A 25,462-nucleotide genomic window follows, 5' to 3' on the forward strand; every position below is an offset into this window, starting at 1 on the left:
TTTTATATTTTGCATCAAATCCATAAAAAATGAAAGTACATTGCTTTTTACTTGAATTTATTTATGTGACCTTGAAGGAATCCAAGAGTAATCAGATTACATTACTTTCATATTGTGGTGTTGAATTACGTTACTGAATACTTTTTTATGAAGTAATTTGTAACTAACAGAATTCATTTTTAAAATAACCCTCCCAACTCTGCATTCAAGGGCATCCTCAGTTAAATATATAATTTTGGGTTTGTATAAAGTAAATATAATTATCTTTATTAACAAATTTTTTTTAAACTCTATGGTTTGTTCGTTCTCATTTAGATGGATAAGTAAACGTGTAGCTTCTTGATATTCTACTATATATTATTGTGCATGTAATCTGCATGTTTTTATGCATTTATCTTAAAGATCTTCTGATCTGTGAGTGTTTGTGGTATCTTTTATCAGCAAATGGTCTGAAATGTTTGTCATTGTCTGAGTGTTTGTGTTTGTGCAGGTATCAGCTATCTGTACATCAGAATACGTGACTGTCGCTCACAGAAGTCATCCTTTAACATGGATGCAGAGCAGTTTTGCGTGTGCACAGTTGCTGGGGTTATAAGGTTATACTGGGTCTTGATCAGCGTGGAATGGACCCTGCTGACAGTTTAGCTCATTGGTCTTTCATTTGTGGTCTTTCTGCTTCTTCTGCTGGTACTTCCTGTACTGGTTCTGAATTGTAGACGCCGCCTTGTCGGCAGAGGCTCCGTTGTGTCCATTACTGGACGAAGAGTCTAAAAAAACATGGAAGAGAATTGTTCAAATTGAACATTTTGTGATATTCAATTATATATACAGTATATATGTGTGTATGTATGTGTGTGTGTGTGTAATGTTTTTGTACAATTGTTTTAATTAAGGTAATACTTACGCTTTCTGTAAACTCCTATGCTGTTCCTTCTCTGGCCCCCAAACTGCAAAGCAAATAATACACACACACACACACACACACACAAAAAAAAGCTTAAGTTTTTTTTTTTTTTTTTAAATGTTAAAATACTTTTTCTATGCATCAACAACTATAAATTAGCCATTGTAGGTTCAGTTTCAGAAAAGTGTAATCATTGCAGTGGTATCAAAACATTGTTTTGTTTATTTAATCATCCTGTCCAGCCTGGCATAGCAACAGTGTGGGTTGGGCTATCCATTTTTCCACCAATGGCAGATGAGGAGAATGTTTGGGTTTGAAACCTGTTGCAGTTTCATTTGGTGCAGGTCATAGAGAGTGCATTAGTGCCGAAACACTTTTTCCGTGGCGTTGGTTCCAGAAGTGTTTTTACATTTATTTTTCTGATTTCTGATTTTTTCAGATTTTTAAAAATGTATGGTTCCCAGTAGAAATCTTTTTGTGCGATTTGCTGTACAACATCATGGCTATCATGGTAATGTAGTTTTCACCATGAGTTACGCTGTTGAACACAATTATTTTTTTAAACAAGTTAAAATAACAGATGGCTTCAACAGAAGCATTTACCATCAGTTAGCAATCTCTGAATTCCGTCACCGTGATTTTGCCAAGTAAGACATGTTCCTGGGTCAACACATTTTGTTGATCCTGGAACAAAATTATCTCCGAAAATTTGGTCCTTACTCTATCCCTACCCATAACGTATCCCCCAAATCAGAAGGAAATAATAGGTGAATATCACTGATGTAGAAGCACCTAACCCTGGTTGTAAGCCTAAACTTGACATAAACTGTAAAATTGTCCCTCAAATCTGATTGGTTGATTGGAATTGTTCAACATTCCAATCAACCAATCAGACGTTGATTTTCAGGAGCATGTTGGACTTGGTGAAATCATGTTCACCCTCTGGACTCACAGTAGGTCTGTCTTTAAACGTTGATAAGTTATCGTTACAAATCAATTTCCACATGGAAAAAATGAATGGAGTTTTTACTTTTGGAACCAACGGTTGCTCTCAAAGTCAACTGCACATAAACTAAACACTTTAAAGGGATAGTTCACCCCAAAATGAAATACTCACCCTCATCCAAATCTGTATAACTTACTTTCTTTTGTGGAACACAAAAGAAGACTTTTTGGAAAAAAGTTGTCCAAGTTTGATGTCAGTGGTTATTGTCTGTCTCCTGACTGACCGTCATTGACGTCAAACTGCATATTTGAAACTTAAGCATGCAAAATTTTGCAAGGGGAATGATTTCACTGCAAAATTATTTAAGTTTCAATCTGTTGCTCACATTAGCTATCATATGACTTCAGAAGACTTGGGATGTAGTGTCATTTGGGCCAATTATATTGCTTTTTTTTTGTAATTATAGGCTCCCCACCTTTCCCATATAAACCTTTGGTAACACTTGAGTTTAGGGTCCAATTCTCACTATTAACTAGTTGCTTATTAGCATGCATATTACTAGATATTGGCTGTTTAGTACTTATGAAGCACATAGTTATGCCTTATTCTGCATGACCATATTCTTCATCCCTTAATCATACCCAATACCTAAACTACCTTGCTAACTATTAATATGCAGTGATTAGTAGTTTATTGAGGCAAAAGTCGTAGTTAATAGTTAGTTAATTGGACCATAATCTAAAGTGTGACCAAACATGTCACTGTAGAAAAGAGATCAAAAAAGTGCAGCACGCACATCCAAAGTAATAAAACTGGGTGCTGGACGGACAGATATTTGCAAAGGTAAACAATGAGTCCGCACACCAGAAGATGCTCCTAAGCGAGTTTTAATAGTTGCTCACCTCGTGTAACGTTTCGGGCCCAGCCCTTCATCAGACATTGTCTGATGAAGGGCTGGGCCCGAAACGTTACACGAGGTGAGCAACTATTAAAACTCGCTTAGGAGCATCTTCTGGTGTGCGGACTCATTGTTTACCACTGTAGAAAAGAGAAGCTAGGGCCTGCTAGCAATGCAACGACGTGAATAATACGAATTTTCATTTTGGGTGAACTATCCCTTTAACAAGATTCAGAAATTTGCACCATCTCAAAAATGCTTTTACTCTTTGCGTTAACATCACTACTTTGAGGTCTTCAGAAGTGTCAGTGCATCCTTTTGTCCTTGAACCTACAAAAGCATCAGCCGTGACGGTCTTATCACAGTCTAATGACAGTGTCGCCTCTCTGTATTTCGTGCTGGAATGTGCGAGACATGGCGGCCCAGACAGATCCCGCAGGTGTGAGACGGGACATTCCACACATGCCACTGGCGCGGGTGACTGTGCGACTCAATGTGTTCACGCCGCTGGGTCATGTCACGGTCCTTATGGCCGCTCTACTCTGTGGACCCACAATTATTTTCACTAAAATGTGCAATGACTATTTTCAGAAAAATCCAGTATGATAGGAAATGTGCATGACAGTGTCTGAGTGTAGTTCTTGGATGCTTCTAATAGGCCGATTTACCTTCAAAGCCACTGCACGGCCCGTAACCTTTTGGTGAGGCACTGTGTAGCCCCTACATAACACTACATTTAAGTTTGATGTCGTACTGGAGACCAAGTAGTGTATCTGAACTGAAGTCACATTGGATGGCATCTGGTAATGGCAAACATTAATATCTATTTCAGTCAACATGTTACGGTACAAAACCCTTAATGGGCCAATTTCCTTTCAAAGGCACTGCATGACCCATAAATAACCTTTTGGTTAGGGACTATGTGACCCTACATTTAATCTGAAAATCTGGAGAATGGGATCAAATTATATTGGATGGCATCTGGTTCAGGCAAACATATTTCGGTTGAAATGCTACAGTACAAACCCAGATGAACATTAGACCCCGTGGACTGAAGAGCTTGAAGGCAAAGAAAGTGCACTGATGTCATCACTTGAGTAAATTATTAAATGAAAATCAGCAGCCCGATTTGACCATTTTGACATGCCAAAAGGAAAGCGGCTTTGCTCTCTTAAGTAAGGACTTGTACAGGGGATTGTCCTCGTAATGAGTGTTCTGTGATATATGCTTTGGATAAAAACGTCAGCTAAATGACTACCTTTATGTATAATTTAAGAAAGTTAAGGATCCAAATGAAGATTAATTTATTATTAGTGAAATATTAATGTATGTACACTGTAAAAAAAAAAATATGATCAGTAAGTTATGACAACACTTTTTTACATTTCTCAATTTAAAAAAAATATGTTATACAAGATTCAACTCGGGTTTTTTTTTTAAAGTAATTTAAGTCAAAATGACTTAAACATCCAAGTTGATTGTACTTAAAAATGTAATAATTAACCATTGGTTTGCAAATGTATTAGCTGTTGTTGAAGCAGAACCTCGGGGCTTCTATACATTCGTTTCTAGAGGCATACTGCATTAAGACACAAATCCTTCTCCATTGGATTATAGCCACCTGAGGGATGCCCAAGCTTTTCTGAGGTTAGCTGAGTGTGTGTGTGTGTGTGTGTGTGTGTGTGGGTGTGTTGGCCTTGAACGGCACCTAGTAATGTCTGACAATCACTGGAATTAAGACTAAGTCATATTGCGCAACTTCAGTAGAAAGGTATAACAGCAGCTAGAAATGTAAGCTTAAGTTGGAAAGTATAGGAAGAAAGAAACCTAAAAATGAGACCAAAGCATTGAACAAGGGCCGCGCACATGAATAAGGGCCACATTAAAATTCTCATCTCTTTGTCCACCCACCAGCATTGCCCTCTTTCACCTTCACTCTTTCAAAAAGATCTTTTCAAAGCACAGTGCAACTTTTAGGATGAATCTCATGAAGATAAATGTCACCACCAAATCATAAAAAAATATTTTCCTTAAAGAATTTATATCACTATTTTCATGATGATAATTATTATTTTCTTTTTTTTACCTCGTAATATTGTTTTCACGAAACTTAAGCATATTTTCTAATTCTTATTCATCTAAAAACAATATTCTCATGACTGTTTCTGGACATAAAGATTGCTTTTTCAAAAGTAGCATAAATTCATTTTTCATTTTATTCAAATAAATGATTACACAAATATTGCCATAATGTATAAATACTTACCGGTAAATAAAATAAATATATATTTATTTGCACTAATGAGAATGAGATTTATTTTTTTATTATTTTACATTACTATAACGATCATTTGCGGCATGTGCGTTTAAATGAGATGACACTAGTGATTATCACAGGCTCCATTTTCATTATCCAAAACAAAATATTTTTGATTGGGAGGTGAAATATGAGTTGTTTATGTTCTTGGTGAGATGCATCGTAAAGAAAACATTTTTTTTTGGGGGGGGGGGGGGGGTGTTGTGTAATGTAGGTAATAGTTCAGATATAGTCGAGTATTTCACCTCTTCTGAACGGCTTCCTCTCCGAGAATGGGAGACGTTGTGGACCTGCCATGGCAAGGGCTGAGAAACCATATACGGGAGAGGCTCCTGCTCACGTGCCCACCGAACACCCAGCTGAAACAGACACAGCAGGATCAGTGTGTGTGTTGCATCATCTACAGTATGTTGTTGATGTCTTTTGCTTTGACTTATGATGTGTCATGATCCTGCATGCTAAACTGTCATTAGAAACAACCATCTTGTCCCCTGTGAATTAAATCAACTTTTGTGGAATAAATAGATGTCGTGTCAAAACGTAAGTGATCTAGTTCCTGCTGTCTCATTCAAATTTTTTATCAAGAGTATTATGGCCCTGAATTGCAATGTCATGCACCCTAAAATCTTTATTACTGAGATTGGAAGATGTTGTATCTTCAAACAGCCAGAGATGACAGGTGAACTCAAAGACTTTTCATATCACACATGCCATACTTTTTTTTTTTTATACGCTTATAAGAAAGTGCTGTATACAATGCAGTGTTATACCATGGTAATTCAATAATGTACCATGGTATTTAAGGGTATTTTATCAACTACAGGCACTTTTGTGTCCCGGCCAGTGGTTGATTTTTATTTAAACTATCAGTTGAAACCATTTTTTCCACCTTACATGAACGTAACATTATAGCTGTCTTGAAAACATTTACCATGCCTCCATTTATTCATTTATTTATGTTTTTTTATTTGACCCAATCATACAATGTGAAAATGCCTCATAAAATATTCAATATATCCTGTCAATAACTAAAACTATTGGGTTAAACATTTTTCTTTTCATTGAATGAATGTCACATTATAGCTATCATTGAAACCTTTTACCATACCTTCATTAAGTCTTGATGCTTTTATTATTTATTTTAATTTATTCCAATCTTAAAATGTGAAAATTCCTTTATTTTATTTTATGCTTTTTTTTTTTTGTCTTATCTTATCTTAAAATGTGAAAATGCCTCATAAAATGCTATTACACATCATGAACTTTTATTTTATTTTTAATTTTTTTTACAAAAATTATGACTGTCCCTCAGTTGTGACATAATTTCCACCCTGACCAACAGCAGGGTGGATTGATGCATGTACATTATGCTGTACATTTACATGCTAAACTAGTGAGAGTGTTTTAAGAGTTTATTTTCCTAAAGTCTAAAGGGGCCGAAAATGCCCATTGAAACACCCTCAAATATATGTCCATAAAATGTTTTAGCACTTTGTTTTTAATGTTGAAACATGAATTCTCCTTATAAACTCTTTGAAATGCATGAGTACTCTCTCATTTCCACGTAGTCAACGAGAAAATAATCTATTTAAATCTAATTGTGACATTGCCCTTTTCATCATATTTGTCCATCTAACATTTTTGTCATAGTTCATTCATCTGGCATACTAAACAATGACAAGAATCTGAGTCAATTGAACGGCTTTTGGCTGGTATGTTGACGATTGGCGACAAATGCATGGAGATGTAATCTAGTTGCCTTACCTGTTCAACCACTTTCACCAACATGTACATGGCTGTTAGCATTGTCACCAGCATTTTGAAAGCTTGTTTCTTTGTGTTTTTTCTTCAGGTAGTCCTGGGCCAGCAGAGCACGTCAACCGTGGTGATACTCGGAGAAGTCAAGGATCTAGAGCTGCATCTTTCTGTTCAGCCAGACGCACTCACACGGCTAAGTCATTTAAAGAGCTTTGCGTTACAGAAATAGGAGGCATGTAATCTTTTCCCCATGCGCACATGAGCGTTTATCCCTCTGGGTAGAGCTTTAACCTCATCCTGAGCCAGACATTACACTTTAACTTTAATACTTGAACCTGACTTAAGAACATAGCAACCACTGCAAAGTGCTAAAAACAAAGGCAAGATTCCTCAGAGGAATGCAAAAACATTGAAATATAATTTTTCCTTTCACGATATCCCTTTAGGGCCCTCCGTAAAAACCATACATTTCTCATTAAATCAGGACATGTCATTAAAACTTTACTTTTTCACATCAGAAATCACAATTTAAACGAGTCTATCTGTAAAGCAGATGTTTTCGAAGTGCATGCATGTTGAGAATCTCTTCTCGACTAATCAATATTTAATCAGTCAGTAAGTGAAGGTATGATCCCACTAATGAAGTCATCACTCCTGCATGGAAGCCAGTAATGTTTACAACCACAGCTGCTCAATCCTAATCTATACACTATAAGTGCATTAAAAATCCTTACAGCAATGGTAATTAAATTAGAATTTTTTTCATTTGGTTCTTGCCACAATGTTTTGGGTTCCCGATTTTGCTAAGCTGATTTTGAGTTTCTTCTATGCGAGCACACAATCAAGTCACTGCATGTGGCTTGAGAATCTTATTTAATGTGTAAGTCTATAAGAGTTTTTGTGTGTATGTGTGTGTGTGCATGTTTTATTGTCTGAAATATCAAAACAAGTGGCATCTGCAAATAATTAATTTCTGAGGAGTTTGCACAGGTGCCATTTTTTGTGAAATGTTATACATGAAAAGTCTATTTATGTTTAAAAATAAATGTATTTATCTTTAAATTTAATGCCACTTGGTTTTATATTTTGTTGCCACAATAATATATAGAAGTGTTTTAAATCACACGACACATTGCCTAATACTGTGTAGAAAATTAGTTTGGATTATTTGGTACTTTTTCTAATACATGGGAGTTGTTTTGATAAGGGAGTGTGAATGTGAGCAAGAGCTGTAGCCTTTGTGCGTAATGAACGAGGTGGGGGAAATTCCACAAAAGCAGACCATATCGCTCTCAGGTCTCATATAAGAGCTCAATGTTATGTTCATGGTGAAGACAGTTTCATCTAATGCCAGCACAGCACGCATTAATGGAAGTATCAGGTCAGACAAACTGATTTTTTAAACGAGAAATTGCTTTAATTTTGCTTTGTTATGATAGTATACGTCGATTTGTACTTTACATTTGATTTTAACAGAATAGATTATAACTGATGTTGGTGTTTGTGGTTTTGGATGGTTAATGAATTATTCACTAGTGACTGGATAATCCTTGCAAAGGCATTGGTTTTAATGAGAAATTAGCTTTCCATCTGTGTGGCTTGTGATAAGCATACTTATGACTCTTGAAAGCAGGAAATAAGAAAGATGCATGTTAAGCAGTTGTTGTATGAATTTGCTGCAAAATACTGTCACACTTTAGATTATGGTCCAATTCTCACTATTAAATAACTATTAAATAACTATGACTTTTGCCTCAATAAACTCCTAATTACTTCTTATTAATAGTTAGTAAGGTAGTTGCTATGTTAAGGTATTGGGTAGGATTATGGGATGTTGAATATGGTCATGCAGAATAAGGCATTAATATGTGCTTTATAAGTACAAATAAACAGCCAATATGCATGCTAATAAGCAGTGAGAATTGGACCCTAAACTAAAGTGTTACCCAAAATGCATATAGAATTAACAGTTACGTAATAAAATGGTAAAATAAATCCCAGCTATGTGATGTTTAATACAGTACACACTGATATATGCACAGTTAGATGTCTAACCAGTAATGTCCCAACAGTGTCAGAAATTAATTAGCCCCGTATGATTACCATAATTTGGCAAAGTGTGAACAATTCTGTTGAGTTGTTTTCCTCAGATGGATGCAGTTTAGAAAGGTCTGGATGTAATTTATCCTCCATCAAGGACATGCAAATCTAATTTGACCTTTTTAAGACTTATAATATAATATATAATCTATAATCAGGTCTAGTCTGGAATGAACACTCAAGGTTTTGCTGCATTGTTATTTGACTAAATGTAATGTAGTCAATACTAAAACTTGCATTTTGAATTTGCATTGTGTATATATTGTGTAACTGTGTTTATTTGGGGGGGGTGGGGTTTCAGTTTCGTAAGCGAAAACGACACTCTTCAATGTCGGTTTTGGCTGGCTGGTCAATGTGATCCTACAAATTATAACTGACAACCAAATAAACACTCTAAAACAATGTCTCTACATCGGAGGATTGTCCCCGATCTGGGGCCTCTTACTACTGAGATAGGTGAGGATTATGCATCAAATTTCAGCATCCCATTAATAAAAGTGTTTTTGTCCAGAAATTGCAAAAATCATAGCTTTCAGTAATATTGCAATGCTATATTACTATAACACTGACACAGTGGATTTTTTTTTTCATCCAATATATCCCTTCTCTATAGTGTCTGAAATTGACAGGGACAAACATATTTTACTGCATATGCTGGACCTGCACAGGGAAAAGGTGTCGCCTATGGATCTTACAACAATGCTATATGTAAACACTCCAAGCACTGAAGACGACTTTCCACGGGACCCAACAGAGCTCTCAAATGCATTCCTCCGGCGGCTCTGGCTGTATAATCCCCAAGCCCGTAGCACTTGCTGCAAGGTAGCAGTAGGAGACTACGGTTTGGACATGGATGAGAATTCACAATGTGCCATCAATCCTTTAGACTTGGTTGCTGTCATCTACATGACAACAAATAGTTTCCTACAGCAAGAGATCACCCACCGAATGTTGCAATGCAACTTTGCAGTGCCTCTGTATCTTCCACCGGTTTACCCAGAAAAGAAGGGGACCATGCTCCTGTATCCATTTAGAGGTGTTCTAGGTCAGTGGAATTCACCTTCTGAGGGAACTATCATGAAGAACATGGCCAATTCCAGGATGCCATTTCTCTCCGCAGTGAGGCTAGGTCGCTGCAGTGTCTCAAAATCTCGAGTACTCAACTGTGTTCTTGGGGGTCCACACAAGCTGAATGAGTGCTTCATAAACTGTGGTATGGATGGAGGGCAGCTGCCTCGTGTTCTCTCAGATGGTCTGGTGGAGATGTGTTGGAACCTGCCTTCAGGAGATCATCATGACAACGTCTTCCCTTGTCCTGTGCTAGTAGCTAATCTCCGTGGAGATGCAGCCAACTGCAAAAAACAGATGAGTCTGCTATGTTACACATCTGCAGTCCTCATCGTGTTTTGCGGAAGTTTTGGTGCCAAGGAACGAGAACTGCTTGCCTCATGGAGGGAGAATACAAGCCACATGATTATAATCGACTGCTCAATGTCAGTAGAGGATGACCAAGAGAATCACAATGAGAAAATTAAACAACGGCTGTTGAAGGATTTAGAAATGCCTGATGGAACAATGCTTAATGGCTGTGAAGGTAATGAGGAAGAAATTGCTGAAAGCTTAAAAGATGTTCTTGATCGCTTTATTCCATACCTGCACACCACAAACCTTGTAGGTACAGCTGGTATGGCCAGTGACCTCGACATTAATGTTGATGAAGATGAGATCTGTCGAATGGCATTCAGGGAAGTTGAAGAAGTCCTCAGTGGAATCGAAGACGGAGTGTCCAGCTATTTGGAGAACCAGCTGCCCCTGCAGGGTATGGTATGGAAACAGTTGTGTCAGCTGGAGAAGGAGGAAGGACGTCACCAACAACATACAACACAGAGCTTAATGGGGGAGAAGGAAAATCTTATAAAACAACTGCTTGATTATAAATTAACAACAGCCATGAGAGCTTTTATTGCAGCTCTCTGTTCATTTGACACAACCAAGCGAGCATTTTTCCTCTCTTGGGTGAGGGTGAAACTTGAAGTTATGCAGTTGGATAAACTGTCCCATCTTAGGGGAACAAATGAGGAACAGATTCAAGAACCTTGCATTGGACTTGAACATTTCCTTCGAGAACTGGGATTGGTCTACGAACGATACTTCCGCGGTCCAAACAGTGACTTGTATGACATGTTCCGCTTACCATATGTAGGTGCTGAACTACTCTTGTATGGAGTTCCACTTGAGCTCTATGATGGGGATGCCTCAGTATTTCCCATGAACTGGGTATACAGCGTTCTTTATGAGGTACACAAGCAGCTGCCAAAGTTCAGTCGCATGAGAGTTTTGACAATCTTAGGTTTCCACAACTCCAAAAATGCGGAGATCCTATCTGCATTGTTTGGCACCAACTTCCCAAAGTGGGGTAGAAGGCATATCAAAGGGGCATCCATGCTTCTCCTCAGCCTGCCTGACAACTTAAGAATGGAGATGGACTGTGAATTTCTGATGTTGATTGGCACAGAAGGTTTGAACCGCAATGCAGGAGGAAGTCTTGTGCATGACATTGAACTGGCTACCTTTGTCAGTGGACTGAGTGACATAACTCTGGTAAATTTACCAGGTGAGGGTCAGGACGAAACAAGAAGCAACCTTCATATTGCTGTCAATGTTCTTCTCTGCACACGAAACTTGGAGAGGAAGACTACCTTTCAGGTCTCTTCAGAGGGAGCAGGAATGGATGGAAAAATCATGAGTTGTGTAATTGATGTACTTACCACAGGACAGCTCCCAAATGAATCCCAAAGAGAAAGAGAAGGTGTAAGCCATAACCTGTCCAGCTCATGGAACAGCAACTCTTTGACTTCACAAAATGATCAAATCTACAGTGATGCAGTTCTCAGCCTAAAGAAAAGACTGTTGACGATGTTCCATGAAAAGGCAACAAATGATCAGCCAACCTGCTTAGGTACATTAATGGAGTATATGTGCAATCTATGGGAGAAAGTGAAAAATGGAGTTTTTGCCATAAAGTTTGGAGACACAGATACAGCTGATGCCATCATTGGCCTCTGCACAAAACTTGTACAGGGAGAGAAGCAGCTCAATGATCAACTCGATCTTTGGGTTCAAGGGTTGGACAATCACATAACAGAGTTAAAAGAATCTGCATCACAAAATGGACAGGGTATGGATTCAGATGGCATACTCACAATTTTGAGGAGTGAAGCAAATACACAAATCAGTGCAGAGAGAGACCAAATTAAGGCAAGTCTCTGGGACTACCTTAGGCAGGAGGATATTGATATTACCCTTGTGGAAAATTACAAAGTAAGTCTTCTCAAAAGAGTAGACCTCATTCAAGAGCAAATGACATCTGATGTTGCCCAGAAACTTGAGTCTGCTACCATTCGCCATGAAATGACAATAAAGATGCACGCCTTATTGACATCACTTGAAGCAGCCCTGGAGGTAAAGTTACGTTCACTCTTGAAGACCTGCAAGAACAATGGCAGTGTGATTGATGACAAGGAGCTTGAAAGTGAATTTGTTAGTGTTTGGGAAAATATCCCATCCAACTTGAAGGATCCCCCCCTAGAGACACAGAAGATCTTTGAAAGGATGGTGGACCAGCTAAAGAAAAACCTAAGCAATCGTGGTCTAAAAAAGAAAAACGTTAGACTCCGAAATGCAAACCAACTCAATGGCTTTAAAGTGAAGACTAGCCATTTTGCTCTGAGTAGTAAGATGAAGAAAACACTGAAGTACAATAAGAAAGTTGCACAAAAATTCACCAATAATTTGATAGAAGACTGTGACAAGAGAGTCTCAGAAAAACTGAGGCACAAAGAGTGCTATTCAGACAGCTACATGAGAGAGTTGCTTGCAATTGTGGATAAGGGTCTAGAAGTTTTAAAAAGTGAGTCATTCATGATGAATCCCAAGTTTGAAGCGGATATCAAAGGATACATCTGTAGCAAAGCAGTGGAGTCTTTTCAAGAGGTGCAGGCATTGCTCATAAGGGAAAGAGAAACTAAAGAGACATTTCTAAATGAGACCAAGGACAGACACATGCTGAATTTCATATATCAGTTCCGAAAAAGAGACCAGTGTCAAAAAGCTGCTCAGTCTTTCACCAACCTGTGCCTCAAGCCAACAGCTGAAGACTTCATTTACAGCAGTTTGGAGAGACAAATATTTAATGATATGCTCCAGAACAAAAATCCATGGCTTTATAGCTCACCAAAAAAATTCCACTACGGTCTACTTAAAGAAATGCTGCTAAAGGACAGCTTTGAGAATTTCCATGAGTATCTTCAGTCCCATGAGAGCTTCAGCCAGAAGAGTATTGAGAACTTTATCAAAGCTCACCTGTCAGGTTCTGTAATGATCGAAGACCGCAGGGAACAGAGAATGCACCAAATCTTTAATTGGGTGAAAAGTTGTATTAATCAGGCATCAGAATCTAGTAGTGGCGCACAGATCAGTGTTAGGCTACTACTGGAGAAAGTTTGCATCAGCCTGGGGAGTCTGGGAAAAATCACTATGCCAACTCAAATCTTGGAAAAACCTTTGTTTGACATAAGTACACATCGTGAGAACTTCCTTAAAGACTTACAGGATTCAGTCTCTGAGTTGTCCTCATTAATTGCTCAGGAATTTTTGGAGAATGAAGACGTCATTGAAGTCCCTGATGACCTCCCTAATAAACTTCAGGGCATGCTATATGACAGAGTGAAGGGGTGTGATGAGCGCTGTCCTTTCTGTAAAGCTCCGTGTGACCTGGAAGAAAAAGATCATCAAGTGCATGAAGCTGTTGTGCATCGGCCTAAAGGTCTAGTGTGTTATACCAATGCCAACTCTACCACTCTGTCCCACAACACCTGCTCTGCAGATATTGCAGGTGAAACACAGTTTCAAAACAGACATACTGGGGGCCAGTCTCTGCCCTTTAAGGAATATCAGTCCATCTACCCAGACTGGAACATTTACCCAGAGGACCCTAGGAATTATGGGGCTGCAGTCTACTGGAGGTATGTGTTCATGAGGTACAACAGAAGGTTTGCTCAAGAATATTCGTGTGCACCTGCTGTATTGCCTCAAACATGGGGGAAAATTACTCAGGAGGAGGCACTACAGAGCCTGAGAGAGGCCTTTCACATTACAGACTGATAATGTCTTTCACCAGCATTATTATATCAATACCTGTTTTTATGATTATTTTACTTCAGCTCAACCGTGGCTCGTCTGTATGGCCAGGTGGGGCAAATATTCATCCAAACATAGACCTCTATATACTAAATTAATAATCAATTATAAATGTGTTCAGCATTCTGCAACAAATATTTTTGGGATTTTTTTGGGATTGTAAGTCGTAAAGTGAGCAGGATATATTAAAATGTAGCGCATGGATTCGGCAGGCATGTATTTATGATAATAGGGTCTCTGAGCCCTAAATGGGTCTCTGAGCCCTCCCTAGCTCTACAGCGCCCCCCAAATTTCCAATGTAAATCTGTGGTGAAAAATGGAACTGCCGCACACTCTTATAAAGAGCCATTGGGACAGATTTCAGGCTGCCCCGCTTATTTTCACGTGACGTTACCTCAAGTAAACCTAGCTCCAGACCAAGAGACGCTATCTGTCCGCTTCAGCTATGTGTTTGCATCAGGTCAGTAAATAGTTGGCATGTCTATTCTACTTATGTGGAGTAGCATATCAAATTAATAAAAGTACAAACCCTTTAGGTTAAATGTGCTTATGTGAATAGCCTTTATATACTGTAGTTATGTTGTGTTTGTTTTATGTTTGTTCTGAAAATAGACATGACTTCATTTTCCTCACTGGAATTCCTACATAACTTGCAACATTCTGAAAACAACATTCGGGCGCAATAAATACATTAAGCAATTCTAAGATGCATTCTATGCGTTTGTCATGTGTACTAAAGTCTGTCAATCATCATTAGAGCGCCACCATCAGGCTAACAACATAATGCTAGGATGTTAGAATTCTGCCAAAAGTGTGTCGGATGTGTTCAGTGATCTGAATATAAAGCTTACAAAATGTTTATCATAAACTAGCGTTAAGACCCAGAATCTGTCCTACCTAAATTTACGGGCAGGACCCGCTACTGTTTCAGCTGATAAAACCGTTTTCTATTATATAACTTTTCTCTAAATAAAAAATACAGAAGGTGAAATTTGGATTCATCACTTACTTGCCAGTTGATGAAAAAAATATATGAACCTTTTCCTTTAATAACATGTTATGACCTGATATGTTTACTTTTTGCATCTTATAGCTAATGTTGAATGTGAAAAACTTAATGTAATTCAGCAATACTTATTATCAGCAGCATAATGTCTTCTGATACTCTACGAAATAGATATATGCCAGTATGGGACTGTTACTGTTACTCTCACTTCATTCATTACAAATGTTGCTCTCAGGGGCGTCACTAGGCCCTTTTTAGGGGGGCTTCAGCCCCCCTAAACTTCTGCCTAGCCCCTCTAAAAATGTGAGATTAATGTAGGCTACACAAATTCGTGTTCGCTTCAGTCTTGTTATAATCAGATTCAGCGCGTTCTTCATCTTCAATCCGCAGCGGCGCCGAGCAGAGAGCACGTCAGAAACAGAGGACAGGGTGTGTGTGTGTGTGTGTGTGTTCATGTGTGTGTTTATCTGAGCCTCATTGGTCTGTCACTGCTCGTCAATGTCAGAATATTTGAGATGACCAATCAAATCAAAGTAGGCGGGCTTTATGTTCACAGACGCTGAGCACGAATTTTAACAGTGCGACTCGACGCGTACGGTCAAGTGCGAGATAAGATGTAAGTAGTAGCTAAACTTAACATTTCATATTTTACTTTTTTTATGTCATAAATGTTAAACGAATGACAAAAAATAATCAGGCAAACTAATATAGTTGTGTCTAATTTCGCCATTTTGAGCTGAAAATAGGCCTATGTAACGTGACTCATGTAAAGTAATAATTAGTTTACAAGAAAGATTAACAAAGCCGTTTTCATCATGTTAGGCACAAGATTAATACTGAATGTGTACATATTGAGAATATAATACAAATTGTAGCCTTTAGTAAATTAAAAAAGCTCAGCTTTAGGAGAGGAAGAGGGATGAAGAGACTGAGAAAAAAAAGAAAGAGTGATGGAGATGAGAAGAGAGCAGCAGGTATTGACAAAAAATAATCTGCCCACTGACATGGTTTTAAAGCTATTTCTTATCCTTTTTTTTTTTGGTCTTCAAACGTCTTGAAATGCACATATCAGAGAAATAAAAAATTTGAACCCCCTACCAACCTCAAATTTAGGACCTCTGTGATTACAAAGCCCTGTCTACGGCCCTGTATTAGGCATAAGATCAATAATGAATGTGTAGCCTACATATTGTGAATGCATTTAATAAACTTAATTACCTTTAGTAGCTTTCAGTAAATAAACGCGTCTGAGAAAATGAGGCAAAATCACCCTATCAGTTGACCCTAAGTTTACTTTCTTTACTGACAGACAAAAATGAAAAGCCTATATCAGTCAAAGCTCAGCTTTAGGAGGGGAAGAGACAGGGCAAGATAAAAACAAAGAGAAAAAGAGTGTGATGCTGATGAGGAGAGAAAAATAATCAGCTGCCCACTATCCAAGTTTTTTGGCCTTCAGAACATCTTAAAATGCACATAAGATCAGAGAAATCAAAATTTTCTCGGGGAGACCACGATCCCCCGTATTTGCCCTGCCTCACATTTGGGACCACAGTTATTATAAAACCGTGCCTTTGCATCGTAATGAAAATGGTTAATAGTGAGCTTTAGATCCTAAACTAAAGTGTTACATTTTTTATATATTTTTTAAAAATCATATTGGGGGCTTAGCCCCCCTAAAATGAAAATCCTAGTGACGCCCCTGGTTGCTCTTATATTTTACAACTAAAAACTGTTTTTCTTCCCCTCATTCTCATCTCTGTTTTTCATATTTGTATGTTAGATTTCCTGCTTTTATAAATGTTGTGGATTTAAACTATTGATTTTTCAATGTAAAAAATGTTAAGGAAATACCAAAAAAATAAAAATAAATGAAAAGCTCTAAAGCTCTAAAAGGGCAATGTAACAACGAACATGTTTTGTCTTTAAAATGACATGGTTACAAATGGTCTGTTTTTTCTTAGATTTCTTTAACCCCTGGTATTATTCACTCACGTGATGACAGCAGGATAATGTATCAGAATCGTGGGAAATGTAATGATTTACAAGCCACTCCCATCATAAAACTTTTATGTTTTAAGGACCAACTTTTTTCCTGTTTTTCATGCATAAAAAACTGTACAGTAAATTCACAATTAAGCTTAATTATAATCAATAAAAAAATATTCTGCAATATATATCCCTCCTTTTGCTTGGTAGCTCATTAATTGTGACAGGTATTTCAGATTACTGAGAGACCTTAAAAACGCTTCCATGTGATGCTTTCCACTGTATGGTTGTTGGGATAGGTTTGGTATTGAGAGGACAAAAGAGTGAAACAGTGAATGTTATTGAATGGGAATGTTTAAGGAAAATTTGTTATGCTGAGACTTTGAGAAATTCATGCAACCTCTGTGCTGGGACACATGCACACCAATTTAGTGTATCCAATCCACCTAACCTTCTTGTCTTTGGGTTGTTTCGGAAACCTGAGCACCTGGAGGAAATCCACAAGACACATAAACCTTCTGCTCTGCCAGAACTCAAATCAGGAACCTTCTCTTGCTGTGAGGTGACATACCCACTGAGCCATACCCATGCTTTCAGATGCCATAACTTCACCATTAGAGAGGGGGGAAAGGGCATCGACCAGGTCTAGAATTTTATATCACTTTACTGTTAGTTTAGGTAAAGTGTCTCTCAGATAATAAATAAATTAATGCGTTCTTAAATGTAATGACATTTCTCAATTTTAAACTCTCACTCTGGCACTTTTTTACACTAACATTTACAGTGAGTAAATACATTTAAGTAAATGGCAAAGTAAGTAGCCTAAATGGCAAAATATTGGGGACAATGATTCTGAACAAAAAAAAAATATATTAGTTCACATAAATGCCAAATAATGTGAAAATGTGTGGAAAATAGAATTTTCCGGATTCTTATTGTTTTTAATAGAATGCTATGCGACCAGCCAAATATCCTAAATTAGCCTGCGGAAAATTTAAATTTCCCTAATTTTTTTCTAATTAAATTGGGGATCCAAAACAAATGAGAATTTTTAGTCTTTTTGAAGGTTTTTATAATAATTATTATTATTTTAATTGTCTTATTATTATTATTATTTTAATTACTATTATTATTATTATTAATTGTCCACTTATTTTTGAAAACTGAATCCCGAAAACAACGTATTAAATCTTTCTCAGCAAATGAGTAAAGTTACCACAAGAGGTCAGAATAATCATGTATTATTCATAGCGCGTTCATACACACGCACACACAAACGAAGTAAGTTAGCCTACATGAGATTACACATACAGTCATCCACTAAGGGTAATTCTATGCATTTAATATCCGCATGCATGTGGCACAAGATGTAGCCTAAGCCTGTGATTTTTAAGATGTAGCCTAAACCAGGAAGCGTTTGTTGTCTTAATGTTGTGTTGCTTGAGTTCTTGCCTGCAGTAACATCAGCGAGAGATTGGCGCGTTATGACGCCATAGTTAAGATGCGCCTTTAGAAGTTCAACTGAGTGAAGCTGTTCCGCAGTTTGTGATCGCAATGACTAGGTAAGCAGTAGCATGAGAGTGGCTGCATCTTAAGGGATTCTTCTATTACATTTTTGTTTGAACGTTTGCTTATTTTAAACTCATTTAGAACATCTGTTCCATATAGCCATAACGCACCATAATATAATATAAGATTTCATTAATTGTAAGTATTAAGAATATATTGTGCATTGTAAAAAAATGTATACGATTAAGTGAATGAAATGTCTAGCCTATACATGTTTATTCATTTTATTAGTAAGTTTTCTGGTAACACAAAGGTACATCTTTAATTTTCATTTCAATCAAATTTTTTATTTGAAATGACTAAATACATTTTTATCAAATTGTTTCCCAAGCCGAAAAAGCAAGATGCTGACAATCCCTTCCCTAAACCAGTTAACGTTACCTCCATTCATCTCTGCCATACCCTCTAACATGAGGCCTCCATCCAGACGCATGAAGAGAAGATGTGTTTTATTTCCCAACATCGGAAACTCAGTGAATTCTGTAACCAGAGGAAATGTCACTGGAGACCCTTTACCATCCGTCCCCGGCATTCGAGCAGCGCTCAAGCAACATGGGAAGACCAGAGATGATGCTACCTTTCTCTCTGCCACTGACAGAGCAAGGCTTTTTGGAATCAACAAACGGTATTAGAGTCCAGGTTAGTCAACTTTCACATCTTCTCTCCCTCTAACCAAAGTTGTCATATAGGACATATAAGATATTATCCACTTCTGTTGTATATTTATTGTTTGCACATTTTATTTTTAGGGGAGATGAAATCCTGCATCAAAAATAAGAAATCTGTGCAAAAGACAAATGTATAAATCTGTGCATTAAAAAAATGGAATGTTGCATGAAAAAACTGTTTCAGATTTGGTGCATTATCATTTTGTGTTGGGGGGGCTCGCTGTGTGTGTGGGAAGGAGACCCACTGCTTGTTTCGGTGTGGGAGGAGACCCCATAATAGAACTGAATTTCTAGCATGTAATCAAAATAAAATCCATGTTATCCTTCTTCACTGCTTGGTCCAGCTTCCTTTGAACCACACTTCATACTCCACTGTATCTCTCAGTCTCAGCTCTCTTGTGAATGTTCAGATGGTAATAGAATTTCAAACATCAAAGGTTGTGCAACAGTGAACCAGTTCCTACATTATAACATGTTTATGTTATAAAAGTTGACCAAGGTCTCAATAAAAGTCTAAAAATGAGCATTCCTCAAAATGTGATGGAGCCCATTGGTTTAATGTTACAATCAGTTCCCTTGTAATTGTTTCAGACCCAGTGCTTCAACCTATTCAAACTTCCAAACTATGTATCTGTTAAGTATTATATAATGTAGTGTATAAATAGAAAACCCCATTTATTATTATTCTGGTCCTTGGTTGAAGTGAGCTATACATGGATCTCCATCTGGATCCAGAGATTTCACAAGGTGGCCAATAAAAATCAATAAGGGAGCTAAATTAATATAGTCTTCATAGCATACTAATAATTTTGTATGGGGGGGGATACATAATAATGACTTGATCTGATATATGTGAAGCAAGATACTTTTATGTCATTTTAAAGTGCCATTTATTTCATGTTGGAGTCCTGTACCGCACTGGAATAGTACTGCGCATGAATACACCATTCCCTCTTAGGGTCATTGTATTAAAGTTCTTGTATGTCTCAGTTCTGTGTGTTTTTCATCTGGAAGTGGAGCTTCGAGCTGAGCAGCACCTTCAAAGTTCTCACCATGTTTTTTTTAATCTCCTGTGTGAGTGAGAGGGAATAAATAAACAGAGAAATGTTGAACACTAAAAGCATGAGGGGTCAGAGGACGCTTCATGTGAGAGTGGGAAAAGAAGCATGTTCTCTTTACTAGCACTGACGGGATGTTCCAACAGAGAAAGATCCAATCTCGTGCAGCTGACACTGGCGGAACTGCATGATAAAACCTCAAAAGGACTGAATGTGTAATCTGAAATGCCTCTGAATATACAAAACAACTTTTTGGTATTTGTGTGAAGGTGACACTTCTGCCCAGCTCCATGTCTCTTTGTTTGTTTCATATGGAACTATTTATCTGTTAAAGTCCCTGTAAAGTCAAAATTTTGTATGTGTTCTGAGTTTGTCACACCACAGAAAAATGTGTTATTAGCCACCCTGCCAAATTTGAATGATAAAAAAAGCCAGCAAGTACATAAAATAAGCTATCAAAATCTTGAAAAAATGACCAGTAATCTCTGCTCTCAAACGCTGGGGGCGTGTCCGCTGGCTGCGCTGAAACCACGCCCACTCGCGGGAAAGCTGCCGTCGCCACACTCAACTCTACAGCCGGACTAGATGCTTGCACGGTGGGCACGCACTGCCGATGATGGCACCAGTTGTCGGCGCGACGGTAGGATGAATGCCGAGGCGGAAGATAGTCGGTTCGGCCCCATTCACCAGTAACAACGGATTATCAGTGAATGTCTCAGTTGTCTCCGACGAAAGTTTATAAAACTATCCCGTGTAAAATGATCACTTACAGAGGCGGGTTTTGGCAGTGATCCTCAGCTCTCCATCAAGGTTGGTGTAGGCGTTTGGTTAAATGATTATGCAGTTTGTTTATTATGGGCCACCGTAGTGGGTTGTCTCAACCAGTCAGAATGGTTTTGGTGCACTTCTATCTGGTCTGTATCGGATGCCAGTTATCGAATGTTTGGATTAAACGCAGTCATTTACATTCTGTGTTATCATTGACTCATACCAACAAATACAGACTTTCTACATGGTGTCAGAAGCGAGTACGGACCTCTCGCCAGTGAGTGTTTTTTCTTTCTTTCTCTGTTGTCGTTGAACAACCTGTTGCATTGGACCGCGCTAGCGTAGCTATCGCCAGTTGACAACGTTGTTTTCGTCTACCCAACGTGATGGCGGATGGATTTCGCAGACCCGACCCTCTCGTTTTTGATGAAAATATCGCCGAGAATTGGCGTATTTTTGAGAGGGAGTACGATATTTTTATTGCTGCCGCACATTCGGACAAGTCAACAAAAACCCAAGCTTATATCCTTCTCAACATTGCCGGTCCAGACGCCATCGAACGAGAGCGTTCTTTTGCCTACGCTGCTGAAGTGCGCGCGCCAGGAGATGGCGGAAGGATCATTACCCCTGCTGAATCTCGAGAGGACCCCGAATGTTTGAAGAAATAGTTTCGGGAAATCTGCAATCCTCAAAACAACAGGACTATGGAAAGACACAAATTTCATACCAGAGGTCAGAAACAAGGTGAGAGCATTGAATCATTCATTAGTGATTTAAGGATTAAGGCTAAAGGCTGCCACTTTGGAGACCTAACAGAGGAGCTAATCTGCGACCGCATCGTGTGTGGCGTTACCAGCGACACGTTGAGAAAAGCTCTGTTAAGGGACAGCGAGCTAACACTTGCCAAAGCCATTTCAATCTGTCGGATACACGAGATGACCGAGGAAAGTAGCAAGACGTTAGCATCGCAAAGTAACTCTGCCAGCGTGAATGCAGTTAAGCTAGTTTCAAACAGAATGCAGTGGCCAAAGCCCCAGCCCCCCTCACAGACTATCACGAGGTGCAACAATTGTGGAGGCAGCCACGCAGCTAAGCGGGAAAGGTGTCCAGCATTCGGACAACAGTGTCACAGTTGCCAAAAGTTTAACCACTTTAAAAGTTACTGCAAGTCTAAACCGTGCAGACAAGATAGGCAACCTCCTAGACAGAAAACTGGCAGACTAGTTAACGAGATAGAAATAGAGGAACAAACATGTGAAGATGGAACGTTTTATGTGGACGGCGTTGAAGTTGACAGTCAGGTTGATTGCGTAAATCTAAAAGCCATTGAAAAGGATGAAGGATTTGTCACAATGCGTATAAACGGCAAGCCCACAGAGATGAAAGTGGACACAGGAGCAAAATGCAATGTGATGTCACTGGACACCCTCAGAAGGCTTAATGGCAGCGAACATCATGTAAAGCAGAAGAAAGCAGCTAGCCTTGTTGCTTATGGAGGCACCAGAATTGAGACCAGTGGAATCGCCACACTGCGGTGCTGCCTAAAGGAGCAGAACCACTCACTGCCGTTTTTCATTGTGGACAGAGCAGTGCAACCACTGCTAGGATTTCGTGCGTGCATGGACATGGGGGTTGTGAAAATGAGTCCAGACGTCCACCAGATCAGCGTGGAGAGCAGCACGGACTTTAGCTCACAGACATTTACACAGTACAAAGACCTGTTCAGCGACGAGTTAGGAGAACTTCCGGTTACATACTCCATGATTTTGGATACCAGCATACAGCCTGTGGTCCGCCCAGCTCACCGTATCCCCGTTGCAATGCAAGAAAGAGTTAAAGCCGAACTTGAACGAATGCAATGCGTGGGTGTCATAACACCAGTCACAGAACCAACCGACTGGGTGTCGTCCATGGTAGTAGCACATAAGAAGGATAAGCGAGAAATCAGACTATGTATCAACCCCAAAGACCTCAACACTGCACTGAAAAGACCCCATCACCCAACGCGCAGCGTCGAAGAGGTGGCAACGCAAATGTCTGGGGCAACAGTGTTTTCTGTCCTGGATGCAAAGAATTCGTTCTGGCAGATACGTCTCGACAAGAAATCGTCACTGCTGACCACATTCAGCACTCCATTTGGGCGCTACAGATTTCTAAGGATGCCCTTCGGCATAAATTCCGCGAGTGAAGTATTTCAGCGCTCCATGGAACAACTGTTTGCGGGTTACCCCTGCTCAGTCATTGTCGATGACATCATCATAGGAGGCCGCGGAGTGGCCGAACACGACGCCAACTTGAGAAAGGTGCTCGAAAGGGCACGGGAAGTCAATCTCAGGTTAAACCCGAACAAGTGTAAATTTCGCCTGGGCCAGGTAGCGTACGTAGGCCACATCTTCACAAGCGAAGGCCTAAAAGCAGACCCGTCTAAAACTGCAGCGATCAACGACATGCCAGTCCCAACGGATTTGACCGCACTACAACGCTTCCTGGGCATGGTCAATTACCTCAGCAAGTACATCCCAAATCTCAGCGACATCGCAGCGCCCCTTAGGAAACTCACTCGCAAAGAGACAGCATGGTGCTGGTTTCAACAGCACCAAGAGGCTTTCGAGCGCCTCAAATCATACCAACAAATACAGACTTTCTACAGTTGGCTCTTCACAAAATTAAAGGTGCAATGTGTAACATTTTTGAGTATCTATTAACAGAAATGCAATATGACATCCATAACTATGTGTTCAGTGGTGTATAAAGAACTTACTTAATAAACCGTAATGTTTTTATTACCTTAGAATGAGGCATTTATATCTACATAGGCGCGGGAATCCCCTTCTATGAAGGTCGCCATATTGTGACGTCATGTTTCTACCGTAGCCGACAGCGAACAAACAGCGTTACAGAGCGCGTTTCGTCACTACATTGAAAAAGAAGCCGCAGGAAGCTAGAAGAAGCTAGTCATAAACACCGTGAGTAGTGACTTTTCCCTTGTCAGTGGTGTAAATATGTAGTTGGATTGTTTCATGTAACTTAATTCTTCTCCCTCGCTGTGTTATGGCTTTGCTATGTGGGGATAAATGTGCTGGTTAAGTTCGTGAGACAGCTGATTAGTAGGCTACTCTTGTCATTGACCGTAAAACAGTTACAGGAATCACCAACCCGTCGATCTTGGAAGCATTTTAAGTCGATCGAGTTTCCAAAATCAGAGAAAAAAGCCTTTGTGTGTAGTAAGTGGTGTCTAGGGGATGCGGAGGCGCGCGCGCTGTCACAATCACGTCATTTTTGCCGCACGCACCTTTGGGCTCATGCGGACCCGTCGAGTTTATTAAACAAGGCTCAGCCACAGTAACAGCTCATATTAGCCAGCTAAACTTTTACTACCCTGTTAGAAAAAATATATTGTTGCATAGTTTCATGTGGTTCTTCTCCCTCGCTGTATTATGGGTTTGCTGTGCTGTGTGGGGAGAATGTGCTGGTTACGTTCGTGAGACAATCAGCTGATTACTATTATTATATTATGTAAGGTGCATTGTGTAATATTTCTGAGGATCTATTGACAGAAATGCAATATAAAATCCATAACTATGTTTTCAGTGGTGTATAAAGACCTTACCTAATGAACCGTTATGTTTTTATTACCTTAGAATGAGACATTTATATCTACATAGACGCGGGAATCCCCTTCTATGAAGGTCTGAAGGTATGTTTCTACCGTAGCCGAAAGCGAACAAACAGCGCTAAAGAAACCTCATTGCTTGACTTACTACTCTCTGCTGCTGACTCAGACGACGACATATTTTGTCTTACGTCGGCCACCGTAGCTTCTCATTCGAGTTTGAAAACCGAGGGATAGGCCGCGAGTGACTTGCTGTTTGCAATTTGCAATTCTCACCACTAGATGCCGCTAAAAATCCCACACTGCACCTTTAATCCACTTCTTCTTGATGTAATCGTTTTTCGGAAATTTACATAAGGACACCGATCTGTTTTGTATGTGATCCGGTGATCGCATCCAGGTAGTAGGCCTACGCTTTTCTGTGACGAAGGCATAGCTAGCTAGCAATCTGTAGGCTGCTAGTACTGACCGTAACTCACGATTGAGCGGCAAAACTGATGTGAATGTGCTCTATATTGTTAGGGGAGCGGACAGCCTCAGTGGCTCCAGTGCGTCATCAAGTAGGGGCGTGTCCAGGAGCTCAGGGGCTCCAGTGCGTCATCGAGCCCCGTTTTAACCCCGCCCAAAAAATCCGTAAAATATCAATGGTGAAAAACTGTTTAACGGTCTAAC

General features: G+C 39.3%; 2 protein-coding genes across 2 annotated transcripts; one reads left to right on the forward strand and one right to left on the reverse strand.

Annotated features, from left to right (window-relative positions):
• Window positions 1–470: 470 nt before the first annotated feature.
• Window positions 471–6,920, reverse strand: LOC130095720 (uncharacterized). Its single transcript, XM_056262483.1, has 4 exons — window positions 6,830–6,920; window positions 5,311–5,424; window positions 905–947; window positions 471–767 (listed from the first exon to the last, which is right to left on the reverse strand). Exons 1-4 carry the CDS (start codon window positions 6,881–6,883, stop codon window positions 658–660), a joined length of 321 nt encoding a protein of 106 aa, XP_056118458.1. The 5' UTR covers window positions 6,884–6,920; the 3' UTR covers window positions 471–657.
• Window positions 6,921–8,000: 1,080 nt separating this feature from the next.
• Window positions 8,001–14,175, forward strand: si:dkey-202l22.6 (interferon-induced very large GTPase 1). Its single transcript, XM_056262468.1, has 3 exons — window positions 8,001–8,204; window positions 9,225–9,379; window positions 9,537–14,175. The coding sequence occupies exons 2-3, from the start codon at window positions 9,325–9,327 to the stop codon at window positions 14,084–14,086; spliced, it is 4,605 nt and encodes a 1,534-aa protein (XP_056118443.1). The 5' UTR covers window positions 8,001–8,204; window positions 9,225–9,324; the 3' UTR covers window positions 14,087–14,175.
• The last annotated feature ends 11,287 nt before the right edge of the window (window positions 14,176–25,462 follow it).

The sequence above is a fragment of the Rhinichthys klamathensis genome, unplaced genomic scaffold (assembly GCF_029890125.1).
Source record: "Rhinichthys klamathensis goyatoka isolate OS25496 unplaced genomic scaffold, OSU_Roscu_1.1 h1tg000192l_1, whole genome shotgun sequence".
NCBI classification, from domain to species: domain Eukaryota; kingdom Metazoa; phylum Chordata; class Actinopteri; order Cypriniformes; family Leuciscidae; genus Rhinichthys; species Rhinichthys klamathensis.